The sequence below is a fragment of the Oryza glaberrima genome, chromosome 6 (genome assembly GCF_000147395.1).
Source record: "Oryza glaberrima chromosome 6, OglaRS2, whole genome shotgun sequence".
Classification (NCBI taxonomy): Eukaryota; Viridiplantae; Streptophyta; class Magnoliopsida; order Poales; family Poaceae; genus Oryza; species Oryza glaberrima.
The window spans coordinates 6,993,169-7,016,103 of record NC_068331.1 but is presented as its reverse complement, the minus strand read 5'-3'; the positions used below and the strand labels follow the sequence as shown (position 1 = coordinate 7,016,103).

The window sequence follows — 22,935 nt, the reverse complement described above, 5'->3', positions numbered from 1 at the left end:
CATATATTTTGGTAGTTTAGTTTCACAAAACCACACTATCGATGAATGGATTCACCCGTGATATGACATGGTTATTTCATCTAGTATGAGGACGTGGCATCATATTAATTTCGTGCGATGGCTGATAACAGGATGCCATGTCCTCGCCCTAGGTGAAACAACCACATCATCTCGCGGGTGAATCTATACATCGATAGTGTAGTACTACACAAACAAAATATTTGTACTCAAGTGCCAAGTGTCAAAGTGCGTGTGATTTCTGCAACTTGGACCACAAAACATGTAGTTTTGTGAAATTTACTCTTCATTCTTTGTTTCCGTTGTTTCATCTTCCCTCTTCCCTCTGGGATCATATATATAATCATAAATTTTAGAAAACCACATATACTATGGTCCAAATTACATAAAATCATAGAAATTTTGGCTTGTGACACATAACCTAGGTATTATGATACTAAAGTTTCACAAACCGCAATATTAATCATTTTGAATTTGATCTAATACATATTTGAGTTGTACAATCACATCTCAAATTTATGACAAATTATCCATCGTATTAATGTTACATCTATTTTATAAAATTTTGATATAGAAATATGTCAAAATAGTTAATGATATGGTTTTATGAAATTTTAGGACCATAATTCCCTGAGTTATGTGTCACATGTCAAAATTCCTATGGTTTTATGTAACTAGAAAAAAATGCCCGTGCGTTGCAACGGGTGAAGTCTATTTTAATTTTATTATTGTTATATGGTTTAGTAAAGATAAAATTCACTGTGGAAGTTCGCTTGGATATATATTTTTAGAAAATCATGAGTTGTAGTGTAGTTAGGAGTTCGATCGTCTCAAGTTAGTATGCGAGTTTTTTAAAACAGATTTCTTATATGATTTCTTCTGTATTGCCAAAAGTGAACGATCTTAAAAACCGACTCAAATACGGATATGTATTTACAAAAGCAAACAAATTTAAAAACCGACTTATACACGGATGACGTACCAAAATACCGGCAAAAATATCTTTAATTTTTATAATAGTAGAGATTTGAATCATATTAGGTGGGGTTTTATGAAATTTAGTGCTATTTTTCTTATTACCCTAAGTTGTCTGCCTTACATAAACTTGCATTCAGTTACAGCACTGTTTATATCTTTTGATTCGCTCCAGTGGAATGAATAGACCAGTACTGCAATATATTATAAACAAGGACCCGGGTGGCATTTTGCAAAATTTGCGTGGCATGGTTCAAATTGTCCCTATAAACAACCACAGCTTCGATCTCGGTTTGGTTTTAACTGTGAGGATTATGCTTGAATTCTGTTTACTTTTTTGTCTTGAGTTTGATTAATTACTGAAGCCGCTGCCCATCACCTAAAAGAATTACAGAAACCTGAATTTATTGGAGTATGTGGAGTTTGATTGCAACCATAAATCTGTTCTTGTTGCATCGCGCAGGCACTTTTGCTAGGCCACTTAAAATTTATTATTTCCTTTTTGTCATGCACATGTTTTTGTTTTCTGAAATTGCTTAGCTCCTCGGTACATTATTCCGTTCGATACGGCCATGTGACATCGGATGTTTGACGCTAATTTAGAGTATTAAACATAGATAATTACAAAACCCATTTCATAACCTTGAGCTAATTCGTAGCCTAATTAATCCATGATTAGCCTATGTGATGCTACAGTAAACATTTGCTAATTATAGATTAATTAGGCTTAAAAAATTCGTCTCGTGGATTAGCTCTCATTTATGAAATTAGTTTTTTACTAGTTTATATTTAATACTTTAAATTAGTGTCTATACATCCGATGTGACAGGAGGGCCACTCGCTTGTTGTCAGTTGTCACTTCAGAGAATCACCAAACGGCAAAACGTAGGGACGAATCTCCTTCGGTGAGTCTGCACACACATCTTCGCCACTTCGCGATGTCAGGCGTGGGGCGGCCCAGGATTTTCAACTTGGGTATTCAAAATTGGAAGAGATATTTTTTTCCAACACAAAGTCTAATAGTTGTATAATATATAACGGTATAAGCATGATGCGTGCCTTTCATAGGAAGGGAGCTGACTCCCGCTCCCTTCCGTCCATCAGCGATTTATTCAAAACCTGAAATCGAGTTGAGTTGAATGGGGTTCAAGTCAACTAGATGAAATGTTTCTTTGTAGTGAGCGAACGAGTTGTAAAGTCATAGATTCATAGAATTGACCATAAATTAAATATGTTAAGCATATTTTAAAGTACAGTACTAAAGTATTAATTGACAAAACATGTCAAATTTATAAAGCATAGAAAATGGAAAAATGATAAGAAATCTTACAATTTAGAGAGAAACTTTTCGTTTCTTGATATTTTCAAAATAAGTGACGATGTCTTTATCCTTCACTTTCCTCTTCATGTTTCAAACCTACAAAACAACACTACGGTCTTCTAATTTAAGTATTAACCATGCTAACTCTGCTAAATATGTGCACTGACTCTGCTACAAAGCCTCACAAATCAGTGAATCACAAGTTTCAAAGTTCAATTGTTCATCCATAAACCATGAACCATCCCTGTATGGCTGGATTCAAATCCTAAATAAAATGAACCATCCTGGATTCAACTAGGAACTATAAATCCGAAACTCCTAAATCCTATTCGAACCTAATTACCAAAATGTTCCTAACCAGTTTTACCTTCGTCTGGGTCCTGCCGTCTGGGCGTTTGGCGCGGTGGAGTGGTGGAGAGGACAGAGGAGGCCGGAGCACGGAGCGCGGCTGCGCGGGCACTTGGGCGCCACAGCCCACAGGGGCGGCGGCGCGTGGGCGCCATAGGGGATGGGCGGATGGCGCCCTTCGCGGCAGGCGGCAGCCCGGGGGCGCGGGCGTGGCCACTGGGTAGCCGTGGAGCTGCAGCAGCTTGGCAGCCAGCTGGGCGCCGCCGCCATCGGGCTTGGGAGGCGATGCTGCGACCCCGACGCGCCTCCGCTAGTCCGCTGTCGCTGTGCCCGTGCGCCGTCGGGAGTCGGGAATCAGGGTCGGGAGGCCGCCAGGGAGAAGATCGAATGGGAAGGAGAGGTTAGGGTTTCATTATTCCCTTTTGCTGATATGGGCTATTGGGCCAATGGGCCGACCAGCCGAGGAGAGGACGGAGGTGGGATGGGATGGTGCTAAGTCGGGCTTCTCTGAAGAAACAAGTCTATTTTACATATTTTTTTCATATACATATGAAATATATATTACATATATGAATTTTTTTTGTCAAAAATTTTGGGTATTCAACTGAATACCCATGAATCATGGTGGGCCCGCCCTCCGCGTGGCATGCTGGCGGGTGATAGACAAAGCCGATGATGGCGCGCGGCGACACCCAGTCATGTTAAATAAAGCAGCCGGATGGAGTAGGGTATTACACCTCTGGCTGAACATGTATTGTATTCAGCTGATCTAGAGAAGACAACTACACCAACACGAAACACATAAGTAGGGTATTACACCTCCAGCTAAACCTATATAATTCCCGATCTAGGGAAGACAACTAAACCATTACAAAACACAGGAGTAGGATAATGCATCTTTGGATGAACCTGTATTGTATTTAGCTGATCTAGGGAAGAAAACTAAACCAACGCAAAACACAGGACTAGGCATTACACCTCCGGCTGAACCTATATAATTCCTTATCTAGAGAAGACAACTAAACCAATACAAAACACACAGGAGTACAATATTATACCTCTGGCTGAACCTGTATTGTATTCAACTGATCTAGGGAAGACAACTACACCAACACAAAACACAGGAGTAGGGTATTACACCTTTGGCTGAACCTGTATAATTCCTGTGTCTCCCTGGTCGAAGCTCGGGTCCCGCAGATCCGATCTTGCTTTGATCTCTTTCTACGTCATGCACTGATCTAGGGAATACAACAAAACACAGGAGTACACTGATCTAGGGAAGACAACAAAACACATTTCTACCCCGTGCACTGATGTAGGGAAGACAACAAAACACTAACACATTTCTAAGCCATGCACTGATCCAGGGAAGACAACAAAACACTGGATCTTGCTTTGATCTCTTTCTACGCCGTGCAATGATCTTCTCTTTCTACGTCGTGTACTGATCTAGGGAAGACAACAAAACACAGGAGTAGGGTCCCGCAGATCCGATCTTGCTTTGATCTCTTTCTACGCCGTGCACTGATCTAGGGAAGACAACAAAACACAGGATCTTGCTTTGATCTCTTTCTACGTCGTGCACTGATCTACGCCATGCACTGATCTAGGGAAGACAACAAAACACAGGAGTAGGGTCTTGCAGATCCGATCTTGCTTTGATCTCTTTCTACGCCGTGCACTGATCTAGGGAAGACAATAAAACACAGGATCTTGCTTTGATCCCTTTCTACGCCGTGCACTGATCTTCTCTTTCTACGTCGTGCACTGATCTACGCCATGCACTGATCTTGGGAAGACAACAAAACATAGGAGTAGGGTCCCGCAGATCCGATCTTGCTTTGATCTCTTTCTACGCCATGCACTATTATAGGGAAGACAACAAAACACAGGAGTAGGGTCCCGCAGATCCAATCTTGCTTTGATATTTTGATCTCTTTATTTCTACGCCGTGCACTGACCTTGGGAAGACAACAAAAACATAGGCGTGCAAGCAGATCCGATCTTGCTTTGATGCACTACTTTGATATCTTTCTACGCCGTACGCCGTGCAAGCAGATCCGATCTTGCTTTGATGCACTGATCTAGGGATCTGATATTGCTTTGATGCACTGATCTAGCTGATCTAGGGAAAACAACAAAAACATCTTGCTTCTTGCTTTGATGCACTGATCTAGGCCCGTTGTCCGAGCAATCACTCCCTTGACAGCATGGTTCCAAACTTTATCAGTGTTAGTAGCCTCGGGCAAACCTCCTATTTAATCTAGTGCTGCCCAAGCTAGATAAGTGAGGTGGTATTATTCGTGCTACAATGCTCGGTTGCTACATGTCGCGCAGTACTGTGCTGGGTTGCTACTCCTCTGCTCCGCGGGCTGGCTGCTGGGCTATGTTTGTTTTTTTGTTGGGCCGGTCTGCTTCTGCTTTGGCCGAGCTACTTGCTAGCTTCCTCTTTTTATTTGCAGAGCATTAGGATGTGTTTGGATAATGGAAAATAGGGGGTGTGATTGGGATTAAAAAATGAATGAAGGGTTAGGATTAAATGGAAAAGGGAGATTGAATGGTTAGGATTTAAATATGGGTGGGAAATCATTTCCCTTTCCCATTTGCCAAACACTCCCTTAGATATCGCTGTCACGTGTCTGGTCTCACGGATTAGAGCAGGTACAATAGCAGGCTATAAGCCAGCTGCAAACATATTTTAAGTAGATAAATGAGAAGAGAGAAGGGCAGCGAGCTACAGATTTGTAGCTAGCTGTAGTACGGATCCAAGACGCAGTGTGTGTATGACAAGTGGGACCAGATATTAATAGTGTAGTATATAACTATTGTATGAATGAGCTGTTAGATTGGCTATAAATGAATTGGAGCTAGTAATTAGCTATACTATTAAACTTGCTCTTAGTGGTGAAATATCGCGTGGGCCCACGTTTTAATGACGGATGAAAAATTAGCTTATTTTTTAATTAAAAAGTAGGTATAGGTATAGGTGTAGGTATAGATTAAGATAAGATAAGATTAAAATAAGATTTTACATTAGCTGATTAGCAGGGCTTTTGCCTTGATATTTGTACTGCCCAATGACGACTTGACGAGCGGGGCAACGGGGAACATGGGCCAGCGAGTCGGAGTACGACTCCTGTTCGCAACCCCGAGGGGGGCACCGACTTCTGGGCTTCTGGCGTTCACGCGGAATGCTGGAAGTGGAAACCGACTCGGGCTCGTACCGGTCATCCTTCTCTATAAATCTGGGGTTCGTGCCGCCTCGTCGACAATCGCCCATCCAAATCCAGCGCAACGCAACGATCAGACGAGACGAGAAGAGAAGATAGACCGGCCCTTCATCAGTCAAAAGAGTTAGAGAGATGGTGGCGGCGATGATGATCTCGCCGGAGGACGTTCCATACGAGGAGGACGTCCTGCGCGAACCGTTCCAGCTACGGTGCTGGACGCGCTACCTGTCGGCCATCCGCTCGGCGCCGCTGGCGAAGCGCTCGGTCATCTACGAGCGCGCGCTGCGGGCTCTCCCGGGCTCCTACAAGCTGTGGCACGCGTACCTCACGGAGCTCGCCGACGCCGCGCGCGCCATGCCCGTCGCCCACCGCGCCCACGCCGCCCTCAACTCCGCCTTCGAGCGCGCGCTCGCCGCGGGCATGTCGCGGATGCCGCGCGTGTGTACTCCTCGGCTCTCCTCGACCAGCGCCTCCTCACCCGCGCTCGCCGAGCCCTCGACCGCGCGCTCCGCTCGCTGCCCGTCACGCAGCACCACCGCATGTGGGCGCTCCTCCTCCGCCTCGCCTCCCTCCCCGGCTGCCCCGTTCCCACCGCCATCCGTGTCCTCCGCCGCCACCTCCAATTCGACCCCGCCCACGCCGAGCACTTCATCGCCTTCCTTGTCTCCGCTGGCCGATGGCGAGAAGCCGCTGATCACCTCGCCGCGGCCGTCAACGATGACTGCTTCGTCTCGGCCAAGGGCAGGACCAAGCGCCAGCTCCTGCTCGATCTGTGCCACCTGCTCGCGCAGCACCCGGAGGAGGTCGCCGGGCTACCGGTCGACGCCATACTCCGCGGCAGCGTACGCAGGTTCCCCGACGAGGCCGGCGCGCTGTGGACGTGTTTGGCCGGCCACTACGCGCGGGTGGGTCTCCACGGCAAGGCAAGGGACGTGTTCGAGGAGGGCGTCGCCACGGCGACCACCGTTAAGGACTTCCGGTTGGTGTTCGAGGCGTACCTGCACTTCGAGAACGCCATGATTGACGTGGAGCTCGGGGAGCACGGCGACGCAGAGGAGAACACTCTCGGTCAAGGCTGCTGGCTGGCCAACCGCGACGACGGCGACATGGCGCTCGCGAGGCTCGAGCGGCTTCTGGAACGCCGGCCGGAGCTGCTCAACCGCGTGCAGCTCAGGCAGAACCCGCACGACGTGCAGGCGTGGCACGCGAGGGCCAAGCTGTTCGACGAGGACCCCGCGAGGAAAGTAGCCACCTACGTCGAGGCCGTCAAGACCGTCGACCCGGCGAAGGCGACGGGGAAGCCGCCGCCGCACACGCTCTGGCTCGCGTTCGCCAAGATGTACGAGGACCGCGGCCTCCTCGACAGCGCGCGGGAGGTGTTGCGGAGAGCCACGCAGGCGAGCTTCAAGGCGGCGGACCACCTCGCCGCCGTTTGGTGCGAGTGGGCGGAGATGGAGCTGAGACAGCACAATGCCAACAGGGCCATCGAGCTCATTCGGCAGGCGACGTCAGAGCCGTCGCTCGAGGTCAGGAGGCAGGTCGCCGCCGGCGTCGGCGAGACCGTCGTCCAAACAAAGCTGCATCGGTCTCTCAAGCTGTGGTGCTTCTACGCCGACCTGATGGAGACGCACGGGTCGCCGGAATCCACCTGCGCCGTGTACGATAGGATGCACGAGCTAGGGATCATCACGCCGCTGCTGGTGCTCCGCCATGCTTCCCTCCTCCAAGAGCACAAGCGATTCGAGGACGCGTTCCGTGTCTACGAGCGCGGCGTCAGGACGTTCAAGTACCCGCACGGCGAGGCCATATGAGCGGCGTACCTGACAAAGTTCGTCGAGAGGCACGGCGCGAGCAAGCCGGAGCGGGTGAGGGACCTGTTCGACGACGCCGTCCGGCATGCGCCGGCGGAGAAGAAGGCGGCCGTGTACATGCAGTACGCGAGGTTCGAGGAGGACTTCGGCCTCGCCAAGCGTGTCCTGAAGGTGTACGAGGAGGCCGCGGCCGCCGTCCCCGGCCGCGACAAGCTCGCCGTCTACGAGGCGTACGTCGCACGGGCCACCGCGCTGTTCGGCGTACTCAAGGCGAGGGAGATATACCACCAGGCCATCCTCCACGGCGGCGGCCTCCCGGACGCGGACGCCAGGGTGCTCTGCCTCCAGTTCGCCGACCTCGAGATTGGCCTCGGCGAAGCCCACCGTGCACGGGCGCTGTACGTCTACGCCTCCGGCTTCACCGACCCGACGGCTCACCCCGACTTCTGGAGGCGGTGGAACGACTTCGAGGTGCGTCACGGCGACGAGTGCACGTTCCGGGAGATGCTCCGCGTCAAGAGAACCGTGGCGGCCGCCAACGCCGGAGCCGGCGCCGTGGCGCAGCTGGCCGAGCAGGTCCTCGCCGACGACGCCATGGAACAGATGGACGCGGCGGTGGCGGCGCCGAAGAGGCCTCTGCTTGCGTGTGCCGCTCAGCAAGCCGATCATGCCAGCGGCTTCGACGAGCAATGCAAGAGAAGGCGTCTAGTATATGTATAGGGGCTACGGACTTTGCAAATTGTAATATATGTATTGTGCTTACTTATTATATTGTATTCTAAAATTTTTTGAGCAATCGGTCATCAGCTAGAGCTCCTCTGTTACTAAGTTTTCTTATGAGATCTACCAAGTTCGAACAAATTAAACATTTTTATTTTTGAAAATTTTCTTCGGTTTAATGCCCACACACGTTTATTTGCAGATATGGTCCAACTGGATCAGTACGTCAGCCAATTCTAGGCCGACCGCAACAGCCAACGGAATAAGTTCACTTTAGGTTCCTCAATTTTTAGGAGTCAGAAATACGTGTCTGAACTACAATATCAGATATAACGTGCCCTTCAACTTACAAAACCAGTCCTAAAACAGTTTAGATGGCGTTTTCGACTAACATGATGCTTACATGGCGTTGATGTGGCACTTAAAATCAGAAAAATATAAGGATTGGTTTGGTTTGAGACCTAAATTAGGCTTACCAATATTTGGCAATTTCAATAGTGTTTGTGTCTATTTAGTTTGAAGCCAAATTTTGGCATGCCTACGAAAATAGGCCATTTCAATAGTGAACTTAGGCTATTTTGGCTTCAATCCAAACACAACTTTGCCTTACCAAAATTAGTCATGCCAAAACTTGCCAAAATTTGGCATTGATAAAATTTAGTAAGGCCTATTTAGGCCACAAACCAAACCAACCCTAAGATGCACATGTCAGTGAGTGTTTCGCTAAAAATAAAAAAATTATAGTTCCTCCTCTTTCTCGCTTTCCTCCTCATCGTAGATGTCATCGGCGGCGGCGGCGGTTGCAGGGCCGGCGAGGCAGAGGTGTGCCCAAAAGATGACCCTGAAATCAAATCTCCCGGAGTTCGTGACCGAGTCGTTCCACCGGAGCAAGCCGCTCTTGACAGACCTCATGGAGCTGGGCGTGCTTGCCGTGCCATTCTCGACGGACGGGAACACGCCGGACCTGCGGTTCGACGAGACCGATGACGATGACGCCGACGACGCGGCAGCTTTCTTCTTCGTATAATCAATCAAAAATTCAAACGTTAATTCATTATTCATGTATCTGCCTTTCAAATCGATTGCTGCTTCTTGCAGATTGCTAGATGGCCAGAAGAAGCAAGCTAATGTGTCACCTGATTCCCCTGTGTGAGTTGGACTTTTCTGAACTTATTTGAAGATATAGCTGAAGTTTTTGCATATGCAGCGCGGAACTGAACTGCTCTTGCAGGTATCTCTCGCTCCGGCCGGACAGTCGCGTCCGTGGCAGCGACGTCGGGTACCCACCGTGGCAAGCTTTCGTGGCGCAGCTGCCACCGGTAAAGGGGATGTGGTCTGACCTTCTTAACGGGATGGATGGGAGGGTATCCCCGTGGGCGAGCAATAGGCCATGGCGCGCGGGCTCCTAGCGCGCCTCCTCCCGTTGCACTCCAGAGCTTTGATTTCATGGTCATCTCCGGGTGCACCTTCGCCTCGCTGGCCCTCCCACAACGGCCACCGCCGCTGACACCGACGACGACGAGGAAAGGGAGAGAGAGAAAGAGAGAAGAGGTGAAAGAGATGAGGCGGTGATGTAGGTCCCTCAGCAATTTTTTTTATTTTTAACTAAACACTTACTGATATGTAGGTCTCATGTTTTTTTTCCTGTTTTACGTGTCACGCCAATGCCATATCAGCCGAAAACGTCGTCCAAACCGTTTTGGGACCTTATTTACATTAGTTTTGAGAGTTGAGGGACGCGTCGTATTATTACTATACAGGGAGACTTAGCGATAAATTAAGGGACCTGAAGTGAACTTAATGCACAGCCAACAGGTCGTACCGTACCCTCAATCCTATTCTAGCCCAACTACGCGGCCCGCACTTAAGCCATTATATTGTACCAGCCCAACTAGAATGATCCGCATGTAAACCATAATAATGTTTTGGCCCAACCAGCCGTGATCCGCGCCACAAAAAACGAACCCTTCCGGCACATACTGCCATTATACATAGGTTAATGCTCAATTATATATAGCTCCAGTTTAAATTGTGTAAAAACTAACAAGGAAACTCCATCAGCTATTGAAATCGATTGTTTTGCCTCCTCTTGAGTGGTTGGTTTTATCCTACATGCACTACTGGAGAAAAGGGTCTTCACTCACAGTTCGTAACCCCTTGTTGTCCCAGTTGTGCAACCGGGACCCCGAATCAGGTACTAAAGATGGGCATATAGTCCCGGTTGAAATAATCGGGACTAAAGATGAATCTTCATAATACGAACCAACACTAAAGATCGGAGTGCCACGTGGCTGACGCTCTCATCTTTAGTATTTTTTTGTTTTATTTTTAATTATTTTTTTGCTACTTATATTAATTTCAAACCAAACTCAACGACAAAATCATCCCCATTCACAAAACATCACAAAATCATCGACAAATTCATAGATCGAATAAACATACTCAAATTGATATAACAAATTCATTATACCCACGGTATGAACAAATTCACATAAAAAAACAAATACACATTAATCAAGTCATTGTCGCGCCGGCGGCCGCCCGGTGCTGCTGCTCGTCCCGCGTCGTGTTAGCCGCCGCCGCCGCCCGACGCGCGCAGGCCGCCCCTGCCCGGTGCCGCGCTGGCCGCCACCACCGCCCAACGCTGCTCCTCTCTGTTGCAAAAAAAAAGGAGAGATGAGATATAGAGAGGAGCCTAAGGATAAGATCAATAGAGGATAAGATAGAGATGAGAGAGAGAGGAGGAGGAGGAAAGGGAGTTACAGATGAGGAGGAGTTTGTGAGGATGAGGTGAGGATAAGTGCGAGGGATTATATACAATGCATCGATCTTTAGTTCCGGTTGGTAACACCAACCGGGAATAAAGATAGTGGGATGCCTGACATATTTTGAACCGAGACTAAAAATGGTCTTTTAACTTACATTGCGATTTTAAATCGGGACTAATATGGATTTTGCATGACCCAACAAAGATCAGTTGCCAGTAGTGATGGTGGCTACATGGTATGTTTCCAGTATTCATCTTATATGACTTTTACATGGAATTATAATCAGTAAAGAAATTTAAAAGTATATTGAGGCCGACGAGGATGGACGCTGTAGCAGCCATAATAATGGGCCACAACACATTAGCAATAAGAAGAGTACCATTTACATGGCAATAACGTGTCATATCTTCACGTATGACATGTATTTTTCCCGACCAGAATACTCATAGGCATAAAGCTATAACAACAGCAAATAGTTCAGAATAAATAAATAATAAATAAAAATCCAGGGGAAGGAGGACGGGATACTTTAGTGACCACTTTCCTTTCTTTCGTTTGGCTGAACTCCCACGCACAAGCTAAGCAGTAGCGTCCCTCGTCTCCTTGCCCCCATCGACCACAACAACAAACAGGGAAGGAGGAGCACGTAAGAAAAAGAAAGTAGAAGAGGAGAGGAGGAGCCGTTGATAGTGACTTGCTGGGCAACCAACACTACTACAGAAATGAATATTTAGGTCAGCATTATATATGTCGGAAATGGTATAAACGTTAGCTGTAGTGCCTTGATACTTGGTACTTACGTATGACGGTATTTGGTAGTTGGTTTGGTACCTCACAAGTCACAACAGGGAAGATGGGAGTTCATTGAGGAGAGAAAGGGAGTAGAATAGTGATGAGGACATCAACAATTCAACACCATCAATACATCCATATCTCCACAAGTACAAGTACAACTATCGGTGAGTTCATTCTTGACTTCATGTTTATCTTAGTTATACCACAGAGATACACGCACTCTTGTTTTACTCAGGAACAATAGAGAGGATCCAAAAGGAGAGGATTCACGCGGGCTGGATTCGGACTGCAGGACAGAGCCAACTTCATTCTGACGACCGCTACGACTTCATGCGAACTCCGATTTAGGCGTGCAACTACTTCATGAAAATCTTATCAAGTCTACTTTCAAATGGATCTAGCTTCGTGTCCATATCTATGTTGGAGCGGCCGCAATCATCATTTTACTACCAAGTTCTTATTTGGGTCTAATGGGCCATGTATCGAGTTTGGTCCATTAGGGATGTGTACTAGGGTTAGAGCATGACCCCAACACCCCCGTGGTCGTTCTCTCATCTTCTTATACCTTTAGCCGCCGCAAAGAACAATTGGGTTTTGTTTACATCAAAGTTTAGCTTTGCTACTTTGCCGTGTAATCCCGTGATTGGTTAGATCGCCGGTTTGTTCGCTACGGAAGCTCACCTGTGATACTTTTATTGATTCAATCATACATCTTTAATTCGCAAATTGAGTTGCTTGTTCATCTTGTTCTTGCTAGTTATCGATTGCTTGCAAGAATAAATACCCTCGTGGTTGGGCTGACCATGCATCCGTTGAGATTCATAACCGCCTCTGAAATTGGTGTACGATTGCTAAAGCGCAACATTCATGGATAGTTTTACTCAGATTACTAACGACGTGCACATCAAATGGAGGAGCAAGCAATTTGATCTGCTGGGAATAGATCGATGGAAAAAAATTGTTTGCTCGTTATGTTATCCCATTGCCAAAACGGAATCTCTTGCCGTGGTTCATTTGATAATTTTGTAAGTAAATTACAGCTTTAATCCTTTGTATATGCATGCAACTACATGTGTGGTTGACCGTGTGCATTCCCCTTATAATGCAGACACCGGGGGCTGCCAATTATAAATAATAATAATAATAATAATAATAATAATAATAATAATAATAATAATAATAATAATAATAATAATAATAATAATTGCTCTTTGGAAGTAGCGCGGCGAAATCTGGGTTGGGCTCGGAAAGGGCTCGAGGCGAGCCTGACTGGCAGTCGCCTGATTGTTTACAGCCGGAGAAGATTTGGAGAGCATCAGGCGGAATCATGGTGGAATGACAACCGTGAAAAAGTGTACGACAAATACAACGTGCAGGTCCAAACATATCAGCAAAACAATTTTGCAATTCATTGATAAAATCATTTATTGCTAGTTTTCTGAAACAACTAGCTAAAGTTGCCGTAAATCAATAGTTTTGATAAAACAGTTATAGCTTTCTGAAATTTACTCATACGAAGTTACAAATAGACTATACGGTTTACTGTTTTATTTATTTATTTTATCATGAGGAAACGTATAATGCTTTTATTGTACCCTTTTGCTGTACATCTTTCGCAGTTTCGCTGGCCAGTCCAACTCGAGGCACAAATAACATTCTATTAAAAAAAATCCTTTGCATGATAAATTTTGACACGTATATTATATTAGCTCCCAGGGTTTGAACAATTTGGCCGAGTTACCTCGAGCAAGCCTTGTAAAAATGGCAAATGTCTTTTCCAAAACCTATACAGTCAATCCCTAATCATCACCATCCGTCCAGCTGAAGTTTAGCCTGTCTAGTTGTATATTCTCAAGAACCATCATCTCAAAAGGAAATAAAAAAGGTCCAAATTAAGTAGCTTGTTCTGTGGTCTGGTCAGTTTGTTATATTCGCTGCTGTATCATTTTCACTACAGAAGAACTCTTCAGCCTTGTCCAAGAAAGAAGCTGGGATTTTTCTATGCAACATGAAGTTAGATGAAGTTTCTCCAGCTCTTTGCTTCAGAGGTCCATCATCACCAATTCTTGCTCCTCGGCCGTCTCTTTGGCCCTTATTTCTGCTCAATCTGATGACCCCTGAAACTCCTTTTCCTAAAACTGGCCGTGCACTTTTGCGGTTCGACCTTATTGAGATATCACCTTGCGGGTTTCTTGTATCCAATAAGATCTGTGTATTATCACTGGAACTGTTGGTTCCCCAACCATCCAAAAGAATGGAATCTGAAGCAGCCAGTCCTGGTGTTTTGCATGATTTGATCAAAGAACGAAGCATCTCTGTGCTTATTTCTTGCTGAACTACACTTCTATTCTGGTCACAACCATAACAGACCGCGATAAGAGCAGTAGCCAAGATAGGCATCAACTCCGGGTCACTGAAGAAAACGAAAGGCAAGTCGCACACCTGTTTTTCATCTTAATCAGTTTTGCCCATAGGTCTCTGAAGTTAGGAGAGAAACATGGTTATATAAAACTTTGTTTACCTTGTGAAGTATGGTGGGACTCTTTCCCCACCGAAGAACTGCTTGGTTCCCAGCATGGAACAAAGAGAAGTAACCAAGAAGTAGCAGAGATTCTAGAAGCAGTAAACCAACCTGAAAAAAGGAGCACAAACTCTTATGGTAAATAGAATTATCCACAACTATCCCTGCATGTTTTGCACATTGAACGTGATAGCTGATCATTCAACCACATACTAAAGCATTGCTTTGAGCATCAGTGTGCAAGTTGTCAATAGACCACACTATAAGAATCACATATATAATGGAAAGTGTTTGTCCAATAAGAGCGTGCAAATGCTGAATACACATTAAGATTCTTGTTCAAGGACAGGAGCCCATGCATTTATTCTTGACAATCTACACATCAACTAGATTCTAAGGTACCCACTCTATTAGTCTAATGTCACGGATAACAAAGAAATTGTAACCAAGTCCATCCAAGTAATAGCAAACTGTTTGAGATGCATCTTGCTATTGCTATAGTATTGCTATAGTGATAGAAGAATTGATTTACATTAAAATCTGAAACTTGAAATTAAAGTACTATGATACTTAAGGCAACAATGTACCTCGACAAAAAAAAAGATATTTAAAAGTATCACATATATCATGTCAAGATTGTATGAACCATTTTTTCTGTAAGGAACAGTCTGCACTTTACCTGATCATTTGGCACTCTCCATTTATTCATGCAATGGCTAAGAAGGAAACTGATCAAATGGAAGAACTCCATCTTTAGATCCGATCTAGCCTGAAATTATGAGAAGAGTGAAAACTTATATAGGTGAAAGAACAGAAAGAAACTATCTTCAGAATTCCTATACTGGAAAACCATCAATTTGCCTGACAGCTATGCATGAAACCTTTATGGAAGACTGATTGTGTCCATTGATAACATGGAGACATTTGTTGCTATGCTAAATTCATCTAACAACATCAAGTTATACATGAAGAACAGACAAGCAGACAGCAACAACAATACCAAGCCTTCGATAGTTGGATGCCACCACTTACCAGCATGCATTGAAGAAGGGTGATATCCAAACATGCCATGTTGTTCAGAACTTTCAAAACGCCAGTGGCTACCTCTTCAAAATTCGATGGAAGAATTGCTGAAGCCTGAAAAATGAAGTGCCATTTGCTTCAAAGAGAAGATCCATGAAACAAGTATATATATATTTGGTCTGTGAAAAGAATTCCAGTTTTATCCTTATGTGATTCTTAAAGTCTGAAAGTCACCAAGTAACAGATTTATGTGCATAATGTCATCTGCCATGCTTGTTTATAAATGCATGTGAGCATGTCATTTTGAAACTGAGAACCTTATGCATATCCAAATGCATGTGTGGCTTCTATATAATTCACTTGCAATATGGTAAAATGGTGTTTCATAATGTCTATGAAGTATTGGAGGCAACATAAGCAGCTTTTTTCTTAAATAAAAACAACATTTTTTCCACACAAAGCATTGGATGTAAATAGAGAAGAAAGACAAACCTGTTCTGATGATGATCTGTTGTTGGCCTGGAGCAACACAGCTGTCAAAAGAGAAGGCAGACTAACAAGGCCTGTCTCTGCCATAGCAGAAAGTACAAGCACTACAGGTTGATTTAGGTTTATTTCATTGTCTTTTCCAGGACTATCATGCAAACATGTAGTACTCCCCTTTTTTCTTTCAAGGGTGCCATCTGCAGCATCTCCCTGGCAGGGAATTACAGAGTGTACCTCTAGTGTATCAGATGACTGCATTTCTGGCATGGACCCTGAGTCTTTGCTAGCTTCATAAACTGACATGTTGTCCCCTGGAATGTTGAATTTATGATGATCCAAGGACTTATTTTCTTTGATCAATTCGCTAGGATCGCATTCATCACATTTCAATAGATCAGACTTGGTAGATGGCAATTTGACATCTCCAGATTGATCAGATATCATCAACTGGTTGCCCATACCTATGTCTTGTGAACAAAGATATTCATATTCTTGAACTAGATTACCCGCTAGAGTTCTGCATTTGCAGGACTCCCAATCAATGGTAGAGAAATTTCCAGGTTTAGATGTTAAGACGGCCAGAAGGTTGAGACCAAATAGTATGGATGATGGTAATGGGGATCCTTCCACCTGGGGCCTGTCATAAAGGGCAAAAAGATCTCGCAGGCGATGAATTATTTGATAAGCCACAATCAGTTCTATCAACCCCCCTTGCATTTGAAGCTGTTGGTCATTGAGATATACGTGGCCAACAATTACGGTCACTGTCCAAAAAAATCCATCTAACACTTCACCTACTGACTCCATGTATTCAGTTGATGTTTTGCTTGACTGAATGTTCGAACTTCCAGAGTTTGATGCTGCAACCTTTATGTAATTCTCTAGAGATACCGATAACATGGGAATAATCGGAGGTAAAAGATTTTGTACAAGAAAATAAGTTCGATTGGCTGGAAGCGAGAGCAACACTCTCAACAGTCGTAGTAGGTAGACAGTGACTTGACAAGCTCCAGGCCTTGAAGTGTGAGAGGCAGGTAAAGCAGATGCAATAAAATCAAGCAAGCCAACTTGTCTAGATGCATGTAATTCAAGATCCTTTCCTTCTAAATACTGTGCCAAAATAAAAAGAAAGTGGTATTAGTAAACATCTTTATTACAACACAATATGGAACAAACAAGAAGTACCTTTGTCATGTCACTAACAATCAAACCAATACTCGCAGCACCCTCTTTTCTAGCTTGACGAAGTCTTTGCAAGTCCTGAAGCCATCTACTTAACTTAGCTTTTGCAGTACCTAGAGCAGACCTGTGCACAATTCCTGTATTTTCGCCTATGAGTGGTTCAACAAAATCATGCTTAAGAGCCATTAACCTCTGGCGTATCTTTTTAATCCTTCGTTTCATTTGCGTGGAATTGAATGATTTAACACCAGACTCAGCAGTGTTGGCACTGCTTATTATTTGTGAATCTTCTCCACTATTAGCTGAGCTAGAACGATTTTGGTTATCTTTACTTGGAAAGCGGCGCTGAAAAGGTGAAGGCTGATCCCTGAAATCCATTGAAGCTCTCTCACGTATCTGCTCAAGGTAATACTTACGGCGCTGCTCACTTTCACGAAGCTTCTCTGCTAATTTTTGGGCTAACAGTTCAGCCTCTTCTTGTTGAGCTTTTGCTCTTATCTCTTTTCTACGTTGCTGCTCTGCAGCCCTCGCTTCTCGTGCAGCACTAGATGCTTTGCGCTCCTCTTCTCTTCTAATAATAGCTTCTTCTTTCTTACGCTGTATTTCAGCAAGACGTTGCATCTTCTCAGCTTCAAGAATTTTTCTCCGTTCCAATACAGCTTCTTCCCTTGCAATGTCCTCCTTTTGCTTTGTTTTGATCACTAGTAGCTTTTCAGCTCTCCGCATTTCAGAATCATGAAGTTTCTGCCTCAGTAAGAATTTCTTGTTTTCTTCATTTAGTGATGTAATAAAACGGACCTCATTGACCTTAGTACTCTCATCACCAGCTCTTTTTGCAACCTGGGCAAGGTATGCCTCATGACGAGATTCACTACGTTGGTGGCGTGCATTCATTACTTCTCGCAGTTTTGAGCTGCGCACAGCCTGCCATTCATTGACACGATTTAACTTTTCAGAGGTACGTTGCAGCCTCTGAACTCTCTCACTTTCTAGTTGACTCCGGATTCGTAAAGCTCGTGCATGTTTTTCTTCTGCTTCCTTTTTCATGTCCAAAGCACTTCTTTTCTTCTTTTCAGGAGACATTAACTTGTCATGTAGAACACGAGCACGCTCTGGTACTTTTCTGCCAACACCAGGGGAATGGGAGACACGAGAACTCCGAACAGGAGATTTCAGTATATCTTCCCAGTTTCTTTTCTCTTTCCAGGCATCCAATGACTTCCGTGGTGCTGCATTTTGTTTCTCCTTCTCAAGATGAACTGTAGTCCTTTTTGCCGTATCTGTTGACCTGAGCTTGTCAAATTTGTTTTCTGGCAATTCCTTATCCTTCCTAAAATTATGCTTCTCTACCTCAGAGATAGGTTCCAGTGATCCTTTTCGACTCTTTGCAGAAGATGAAGGCATATTTTGTGGAGGTGATCTACCTGACTTGATTGTATCCCTGCTTTGCCTCTCTCCAGCAATTTTTTTCTCAGTGTCAGAAAGTTTCACCTGACTCTCCACTTTCAAACTTATACTTCCAACAGTCGCTGATGCTGTGGTTAGCTTTGATGAGCTACCAGAAACTTCTCCAGAAGAGCTGGATGCAAAGCTCTCTGTTGTTATACCAGCTTGTTTGCGAGCCAGTTCCAATTGAATTCTCTGAAATGCCTCTAGAGATGAAGACAATATCTCTTGCCTGTGTGGTGAACTTGTCATCCTTCTGACCTGCATATATGATTTAATCAAATAGGGTTTTGTTAACTCTTTTAGCACTGTGAGATACTCCCCGAGTTGATTTCTAGCATTCAAAATTTGTCTAAAAAAGGGTTGATTTCTAACCATCCTTGGTCCAGAAATCGAGAAGTATTAATGAGTCATCTCTTCAATACCCCTTACTACATTCCTATTAATGAGGGGCACGTCTTTTTCCCTACTAATCTGTCTTGGAATTGCTAGTAGAAATCAACTCTTTTGGAGACGTAGTAGATTTGCATTCCATGAAAAGTGTTTTGTGGCAATTAACCAGGTTATTTTAGCAACTATTAATTCAATAAAGGGTCCAAGTCCAGAAACTCGTCATGATATATGTAATCGTTCAATTCTTGATAAGTATATAGGCTTATGGACAGAGAATAATATGTGCACACTATGAGTTGTTCAATGATCATAAAACTACGCTAAAACTTGGAGCGATTGAAATGAAATTCTGCATACAAGTCATGTAAGAAAATATTTCATAATTTTGCGTATTATGAGAATACAGACCTCCCAAGACAAGGCATGTGGTCTTCGATGGTCAGCTTTCACAGCCATTGGCATCCCCTCCTTTGGTAGAGCAGTAGATTTTTTGGTGTTATCAAAATGCTCCGCCCTGGATTTCAGTTCTTGAAAATCAGATATAGCTTCTTCAAGAACAAGGATGGATTCATTAATTTGCTCCATGTCACATTCTAACTCACAGAGGAGGTAAAGTTCATCCACAGCCCTATTCAGATTCTCAAAAAGAAAACACCAGAGTCTCTGCCTGAACCTTTCTTTGCTTCCAGCAGTTTCACCTCCAAAATCTGCTGAAGTTGGTGCATGAAGAACTGTCTGGCTTTCTGTTGAAGCAACAGAAGACGACTTAACTGGAACTTCAAGATCATTGTTTGCACAGGACAAGGAGACTGTGTCGTCCAAGGAAGGTGAACCACTAACATCCAAACGATTATCTGTTATTTCACATATATCCAATACCTTGCTCTCATCTTCAGTGGGCGTTTCTGCCCCTTGAATAATAACAGGAGATGTCTCAACAATTGTTTTACAAGAATTCGGCTCAGTTTTAAGTTCACTTTCATCTTTACATTCATTTATGAATTCTGTAGCATCGCCAATGTGTATGTGTTTTTGAGATGAACTATTATTTCTACATGCATCTGCAGGTAATGCTAGACCTGGCACTTCATCAAAATCACCAAACCTGACAGAAGTGTTCGATAAAACACCTATACTATCTGTCATTGGAGGGCCTTTAACATGATCATAAAAACCTGAAGATTTTGCAAGACCACTTGAACAGTTGGAGGATTGATGTGGAGTTGGAGAATCAGCACAGTCAATCTTACCAACGTTGGGAGGTTCACTTATTTCTTCAGTCACTAGCAGTTTTTTAGGTTTTTCTATTGCATGATCCGAGGCTGAAACACTTAATTCACTCTTCAGATTGCTAGCATCTGCATGAGCACATTCTTCACCATGAACAACCATTGTGACTACGCTACCCGGTTCATTAACGCAAACATTAACCTTTGTGATCTGAGGTGAGCATTGTAACCTGTCACACCACTTTGCACTATCACTGCCAAAGTTGGTCTGAGATTGTGAGGACGAGTTTGAAATTTTATTATCATTGGAACCTCCTGAAGACCTCTGCAATGTGAATTTTGAGCTGGATCGGTGTTTCTGTTGAATAGATTTGTAATAAGTTAGGAACAGAAGCACTAAGAGTTCTTCTGGCATAATAGAGCATCAAATGAGAGCATGATCCAAGTCTCTGAGCAAAATGCAAACAAAAAATATAAAATGTTTGATGAAATATGGTATTAACTTGATGATCCAGAAAAAATGCTTCTGAAAGAGCCAATAATCTTCAAGCAACTTAGAGCTGTTTACAGGGTATACCTTCGCTATGTAAGTCTATGTGTGTGCAAGATAGTACTGGTTAATAGCTATCATCCTGGACAGAATGGAATATGGCCAAAATATATCACTGAATACATGCCCTTTTGCTATGCATAAATAACACAGAAACTCCTACCACAACATCTGTTTGGTTCAATCTAGGTATTCTTCTAACATTTGATTTATAAACAGGTGTTAAATTGATTATTATCACTCTCGGCCAAGCTATTGCATCTGTTTATCTAGAAATGACTGTCTTGTTGCATGGATCAAACTCACACCCCTTAAGGCCTTAACCTTGCATTTAACAATAAGGCGATTGTGGGAACATATTGTTAGAGTTTGTGTCGAATATGTGTACGAAGTCGGTTCCAGTTTAGGACTTGGAATTGTAATAAGTGTTAGGACTAGAGTAAGAGTCAGACTCTATCCTAGGCTCTCTCATAAATAGAGGGCGTGCCTATTGTAACCGCATGACGACTTAGCATAGCGAGAGGGAGCGGCTGCCGGCAGCGACCAGTCGTGAGTCGTTGTAACTCTGATACGCTGTAATATGCTGGATTGGGGAGGAGCGTCCGTAATCAGTGCTCCGGAGATATAGGCTACGGCTAAACTCCGTTATCAAATATCGTGTCTCGGTGTCATCATCATATTTGGATCTCCTATGGTGTTTTCTTCCGCGGTTTGGTTTCCGATGTGATTTCGGGGCCGGTTTTATAACACATATAATGGGGAAAACACCACAATCATTCGATGCATTATAATTGAACAGAGAGAACTCCTTACTTTTTTCACTTCAAGCCACCCTGATCCCACATCATCTAGATCTCCATGATCATTCTCCATTACCACCAATAAATCTTCAGTGGTTCCTCATGCATTCCTGCTTTTTCATACAGATACGGCAGTTAATTATACCAGGAAATGTACCAGCTAAAATATTTTTTTAAGTGTACAGTGTGCTGAGGGATTAAAAAAAATCACAGATTTTTCAAGAAAACAACTATAATCTATAGGTACTGAAATCCTCACTAAAACCCTGACACTTAACTGCAACATAAAACATAGCAAAATAGTGCAGAAGATTTTGCCAACGATGCATATCCAGACAAAATAAATAAATAAATCCAAAACCATCAAAGGAATTGGACGAAATGTAGACAAACTAAAACGTGGGGCTACTTAAGTTCCGGATCCCTTCGCAGCTGGTCTCCGAATTTCCAATCTAAAATTCCAAAATGACTCCTGCCACTCACCGTCACTGGCATTCACTACAATCAACCAAGGATCGAACAACTAAAAAAAGCAAGAACATTCCATTCCTCTCGTGCTAACATGTCAACAACAAGGTTGTTGGTTGGACCAATTTCCGGCGCAAATTTGTACGATTTGGGGGTAAGAAGAGAGGCCCCGCTCCCTCCCTTCTCCCTGCCCATCCATCCCAATTCCCAATCTACACCGCGCCCGCCTGCCTCGCGCAAAGTGGGCGGAGGAGGACGAATACCTTCAATCCGATCCGAACCGAGACGGAAGTATGTCGTCGGCGGCGTCGCCCCTCCAGACCTGCCTGCTCCCCCGACGCGCGCGCGAGGAGGCCACGCCGCTCATGAGGGGAGGATGGCCTTCCCCGCCGCCGCCGCCGCCCTTCTCGCCGCCGGCCGCGCGCGCGAGGAGTCGGGGAGCCACGTCTCCGGCTCGCCGCAGTTTTTTTTTCTTTTTTTTTTCCTTTTTTTTTTCGTTTTAGGGAGGCTAGTGGAGACTGCGGGTTGGGAGAGAGTGGGAGAGGCGTGGGGAAGTCAGGGTGAGGGGCATTTCGGTCATTTTAGGCTGAGGGTGACTGGCTTCCAGGTGGCGGATGACGAAGACGAGGCGGTCCAGCGCGGCGACGGTGCTCCGGCGACCGGCGGCGGTGATGTGGGGGCGGTGGGGAATCCAGAACCTCCGTAGTAATGCAAAGGTGCACTCTTCATGTGGGGAGCACAATAAATCAATGCGTGTGAACAGTGTCAATTCATTGTAGCAACCGTAACGAAAACGTTGTAGAACACTACAGAGTATTGTAGTATAGTTACCGTAGTGCACGATTTGATCT

At 44.5% G+C, this 22,935-nt stretch overlaps 2 protein-coding genes and 1 pseudogene across 2 annotated transcripts; 2 read left to right on the top strand and 1 right to left on the bottom strand.

The window, feature by feature from the left end:
- Positions 1–6,024: 6,024 nt before the first annotated feature.
- Positions 6,025–8,423, top strand: LOC127776348 (uncharacterized; annotated as a pseudogene).
- Positions 8,424–9,153: 730 nt separating this feature from the next.
- Positions 9,154–10,105, top strand: LOC127776347 (uncharacterized). The gene is made up of 3 exons (XM_052302704.1): positions 9,154–9,444; positions 9,475–9,572; positions 9,655–10,105. Exons 1-3 carry the CDS (start codon positions 9,202–9,204, stop codon positions 9,830–9,832), a joined length of 519 nt encoding a protein of 172 aa, XP_052158664.1. The 5' UTR covers positions 9,154–9,201; the 3' UTR covers positions 9,833–10,105.
- Positions 10,106–13,627: 3,522 nt separating this feature from the next.
- On the bottom strand, positions 13,628–22,628 carry LOC127776167 (uncharacterized). The gene is made up of 9 exons (XM_052302511.1): positions 22,348–22,628; positions 21,630–21,726; positions 19,446–20,624; positions 17,202–18,905; positions 16,023–17,126; positions 15,540–15,644; positions 15,187–15,276; positions 14,508–14,618; positions 13,628–14,428 (listed from the first exon to the last, which is right to left on the bottom strand). Exons 2-9 carry the CDS (start codon positions 21,687–21,689, stop codon positions 13,904–13,906), a joined length of 4,878 nt encoding a protein of 1,625 aa, XP_052158471.1. The 5' UTR covers positions 21,690–21,726; positions 22,348–22,628; the 3' UTR covers positions 13,628–13,903.
- Positions 22,629–22,935: the final 307 nt, after the last annotated feature.